The sequence below is a fragment of the Cryptomeria japonica genome, chromosome 7, assembly GCF_030272615.1.
Source record: "Cryptomeria japonica chromosome 7, Sugi_1.0, whole genome shotgun sequence".
NCBI classification, from domain to species: Eukaryota; Viridiplantae; Streptophyta; class Pinopsida; order Cupressales; family Cupressaceae; genus Cryptomeria; species Cryptomeria japonica.
Window position 1 is genome coordinate 827,859,358 of NC_081411.1, and position 4,721 is coordinate 827,864,078.

At 37.7% G+C, this 4,721-nt stretch overlaps 1 protein-coding gene across 1 annotated transcript; it reads left to right on the top strand.

Moving 5' to 3' along the window:
- Nucleotides 1-3,699: 3,699 nt before the first annotated feature.
- Nucleotides 3,700-4,511, top strand: LOC131038987 (heavy metal-associated isoprenylated plant protein 32-like). Its single transcript, XM_057971616.2, has 2 exons — nucleotides 3,700-3,800; nucleotides 3,974-4,511. Exons 1-2 carry the CDS (start codon nucleotides 3,795-3,797, stop codon nucleotides 4,172-4,174), a joined length of 207 nt encoding a protein of 68 aa, XP_057827599.2. The 5' UTR covers nucleotides 3,700-3,794; the 3' UTR covers nucleotides 4,175-4,511.
- Nucleotides 4,512-4,721: the final 210 nt, after the last annotated feature.

A 4,721-nucleotide genomic window follows, 5' to 3' on the forward strand; every position in this document is an offset into this window, starting at 1 on the left:
GTGGAAAAGGTGCCATGTGTCCTCAAGAGAGGGTGAACAACCCACAAAAGGTTAGGATAACCTTGGTTAAAGGATAGAGGGTTAGATTAGGATGAATAGGGTTAGTTAAACCCAAGATTAGATAGGATGGGTTAGGTTAGAATATGGTTAGGATAAGTAGTTAAGATTAGGAGCCATGTGCTCATTTGAATTAAAAATTCAAATTAAATGATAAGGGATAATTCAATTCAATAAATAATTAAATTTAATTCTCTATTATGGCTCCCACAACTCTCACATCTCCTGCCCATAAGGTGATTTCAAATTGCTTCAACGACTCTCCCTCGTGCAGGCCTTCTTCTGCCACGTCTGCTCTTGTAGTGGTCTCCTTCAACGTTGTTGCTTTCCTGCCCCTCCCCCCCAGTATTGGGGTTGTTGGTGCCCTTCTTGGGGGTGCTCCCCACATGGAGCCTACTCCCTGGGGGAACTCTCCTATCAAGGACTTTCCATCCTCTGTGTTGAGTGTTGTCAGTTTGTGCCCTCCACCACTTGCAGAGGGTCCTGCTGTGGTCGGCTCTTTGGCTTCTGGTGATGCTTCTTAGCCGACTACTACTGTTGTTGTTGGTTTGCCCAAACCTGTTGGCATGTGTAGCTTTTCTCGTGTGGCCAGAACTGTCGCCCAACCCTCGAAGGGGGTTCATCCCTTCCCTTGTGCCAAATCCTCCCCTGTGGTGGTTTAATGTGGACAAGATGTGGTGGACAAGATGTGGTTCTACCAATGCTATTCTCTTGTGTGCAGATTCTCTGGGCTCTGGCCTTCTCTATCAGACCTGCATTGCTGGGTAAGTGACTCTTGGTGACCTTTGGTGGCTCACAATATTGAGCTTTTCCCCTGTGCCAAAGGCTTTTTAATTGCTTCCTTCACATCTTCAGCTGATCGAGATTTGATTTTGGGCATGGTGTGGGCTTGGGGAGTGCACTCCCTCTCTGTTAAGCCTTGGTTTACCTCCTTTAACCCTCTCATTAAACCACTTAACGTGCGTCCAATTTGGGTTTACCTCATCAATCTCCCTATTCACTTTTGGGAGCATTTTTGCTATGAGGCTATTGGTAACTCTATTGGCCATTTCTTGAAGGTCGATGAAGCTACGTCCTCAATGGACCACACTACCTTTGACTACATCCTTGTAGATATTGATGTCTCCTCGCCTCTCCTTGGAGATGTAGTTCTTATGGTTGGAGATAGAACTTGGACACAACTGCAGAATTTTGAAGGCCTCCCCTTTCTTTGTAGGAGATGCTTCTCTATGGGTCATCTTGCTTCAGATTGCTCCATTTCGTGCCACAAAGGTGTTTCTACTTGGTGGAGGAATTCTACTATTGATCACTTAACAATCAAAGCTCTAGACTTTGCTCCTGCTGACTCCTCCCATGAGGATGATATCCCCTCTTAGGATGAGGTCGTTCCCCTCACAACTACTGTTTCCCTTGTGGCTCCTTCTGTGGCCTCATTTCCTAAGGTCCTCACTACAACTTCTCCTGTTCTGCAACCATCTTATGTTGTTGAACCTGCTTCTAGTGCTGCTTTGTCACATCTTGTTGTTTCTCTTTAGCAACTTCCTGTTGTTATGTTGCAACACCCTATTGACTCTTCTGATTGTAACGCCGTCCCTTCCGATTGATCTCTCCTTTGATGGTCCCAATGAAAGTATCGCCTAGTCTATGGTTGCTTGCAAGCGGAAAGGGAAGTCTTCTCCCCTGCCCCGCTCCCCCCCGCCTTTTTGGGGTTTGGGTTGCTCTCCCCCCTTGGTTGGGAGTCTTAGTTGTTTTCTGGTTGGATAGGTTTTCCTTTGCGTATCTGACTAGGTTTGGTTCTTGTTGTCTCTAGGTTGTTGTTTTGTTGCCAACATCATTTCTTGATGGTTGTTGTTTTCAGTTGATAGTTTTTGACTATGTTAAGGGTCAACGCCCTAGTTAACGCTGCTTTACTAACCAAAAACAAATAATTAAATTTGTTTATTTAATTATAAAATAGAAGAAATGAATTTATGATGGGGAGGATTAATTAATTAAAATTAATTAATTGAAGGGATTATCAATTATGAACTATATAAATAAATCCTTAGATTTATTTACAAGTAGAAGAATAAAAGAATTAATTAAATCATTTTGTATTTAATTAATTAACAAGGCTGATTAATTAAATAACTGCATATTTAGTTAATTATCTCCAAACCAATTTTAGGTGTATACAAGAGTAACTATTGGTACTAAAGTTATGAAGTAACATGGAAATCTATTTTTGTACCAAAATTGTTAGAAATAATTGAATGATATATTTGGAGTACTTCAGTGCGAGACAATAATCTACTTGTTCAAAACATTTTTGTTAATATTTGATCAAATTGTAGATAATAGACAAGAGTCAAAAGCCTATTAGTGAAGTTTCCACTGGCAACAAGGGGCAATCACTATTCACTATGATAAAAATGTGATGAGTGGTGAACTCCATATTATGACAAGTGGCAAAGATGTCCTGATATGGACATGGAGTAAAATAAGAAGAGCTTATGGATTCCAAATGGTATTTGGAGCACTTGTTTCTCATTTTTAGTGCCAATTTAAGTGTTATATAGTTGATTTTGGGGGTTAACTATTCATGGTAACTCTCTCATTGCTTAGTACTATAAGATTTTTTTATTTTATTTTATTTCTTAAATGTTTTCTAGGTTTACGTAGTTGTGGGGATATAATAGGAGTGAAGGAGCTTGAAATCAATTGTAATGCCCCTAATTAATCAATACATTGATGTAACATTTGTATGTTGCTACCTAGGATAGGGATGGGATGATTGGAAGCATACTCTTCTTAGTTTTTCTAGTCCATTAACCATCTTATCTAGTTTTACAAGGTATTTTGTATGTTTTGCAATGTGTTGTGCCACATGTTACATGTTTATGTAAAGTCTATTGTTCTTGATTTTACATGCTTTGGTTGATAAACAATGCATTTGAGAGTTAATATTAGAATCCATTTAATGATTTTTGCGAAATTTCTAAACCTGGTGTTTATAGATCATAATGCCATTGAAGGTCTTGAACCTTCTATTCTCAATAAGTGATATCTCTTAACTAAATGATAATATCATCACATTCTCATGTGATTGATATTCTATGATAAAAATTACAAGAATGCCAAACTGTGAAAAATATTAAGAGCATCTATGGTCCTCGTCTCTAAATTGATCTTTGAGGGAAACATCCAATACATTATATTTTTCATGTGAAAAGCATTTTCTTTCTTCTGCTGCAGAGTCATTACTGGATGGCACTAGCTCTGTCTGGCGTCTGCAATGGTGTATTTAAAGTAATTAAAAGTAATATTTTTTTAGTTAATTATTCCCAAGACACCCTTGAAATCAAGATACAAAGAAAAAGAATAGAGAAAGTGAATGTAAAGTTGTTTGATTAGATGTCCACACCCACTTCCTTCTTTTTCCCTTTTTACAACTGAAAAGCGAAAGCAGGCCAGAATCAGGAGGATTCCATTAACAACTGTTACATGGAGTCTAATCCACTCTTTCGGTAATGTTTGCTTTGGGCAGCTTCCCCTTGCCTTCACAAACCGTAAGGAAGAAGCAAAGAATATGATGAATTTTGATCCCTCTCTCCCTATATATATATAATGCCCTCAGACCATTTTGATGAACAACAAGAAATTGAACAATCTCTTCACAACTATTTGTATTCCTAAACTATCTTTACTCTCAGTTGAGGCTCAAATTCTAGCAGCTGCTAACATTATCTGGTTTCAAAATGGGGGTATTCTTCTGTCTCAACTCTCTCATCTTTTTCACAAATAGTATTAAGTTGTGATCTTTAAACTAAATAGTATTCTTCTGTTTCAGTTATCAGAGCAGCTATTTAAAAGTCTATAAACTCAGAATGTTTTGGAAATGTTTTACTAAGAGACCACTTGCGTTGATTGTGTGCAGGTGGTTGAGCTGAGAGTGGGTATGCACTGTGATAAGTGCATACAAGAAATCAAGAGAGCAATACGGAGACTGGAAGGAATAGAGACATACAGAGTGGATAAAGTATTACATAAAGTCACTGTCACAGGTGACGTCACACCCAAAATGGTGTTGAAGACATTGATTAGATCAGGGAAGCCTGCCTCCTATTGGGTCACTTAATCAATCCCACTCAAAGAGAAATTATAAGGAATTCATTGATAGCTCACAAATCAGATTCTATAAAAAGAGGCGTCCAAATTACTTTCAGAAAAAAGTCTTGGAATTTGCAAGAGTCCAAATTGTACATTTTCCGGTGTAGTTTCAACTATGATTCTTTGTTTATTGGTGATGGGGTGTTATTAAAATGTAAAATGTAGCCTTTGTTGCCACTAATAAATCTGCATATCTTATGTGCATTAGGATAGAGATGAAGGTAAGGTGAGGCTTGTGATGTTGATTAGCTGAAAGCCCATTCTTTTGGACACTATGTAGGCTGATGTAGGGGAATAAAAGCGGATTCTTTTCTGCATATACAAACTGTTAACTTTTATTCTTCTTTTTTTATTAATAATATTCGTATGTTGTAAGTCTACTTTCTCCTTGTTATTGTGTCTTGATCTTTAGTGTGACGTTTTATTCTATTGAAATGAATTGTCAAAATAATGATTAATTGTCCGATTTTGTTTCTAGAAATTAAGTTAATTTTATTATAAATAATTTGTAAGAG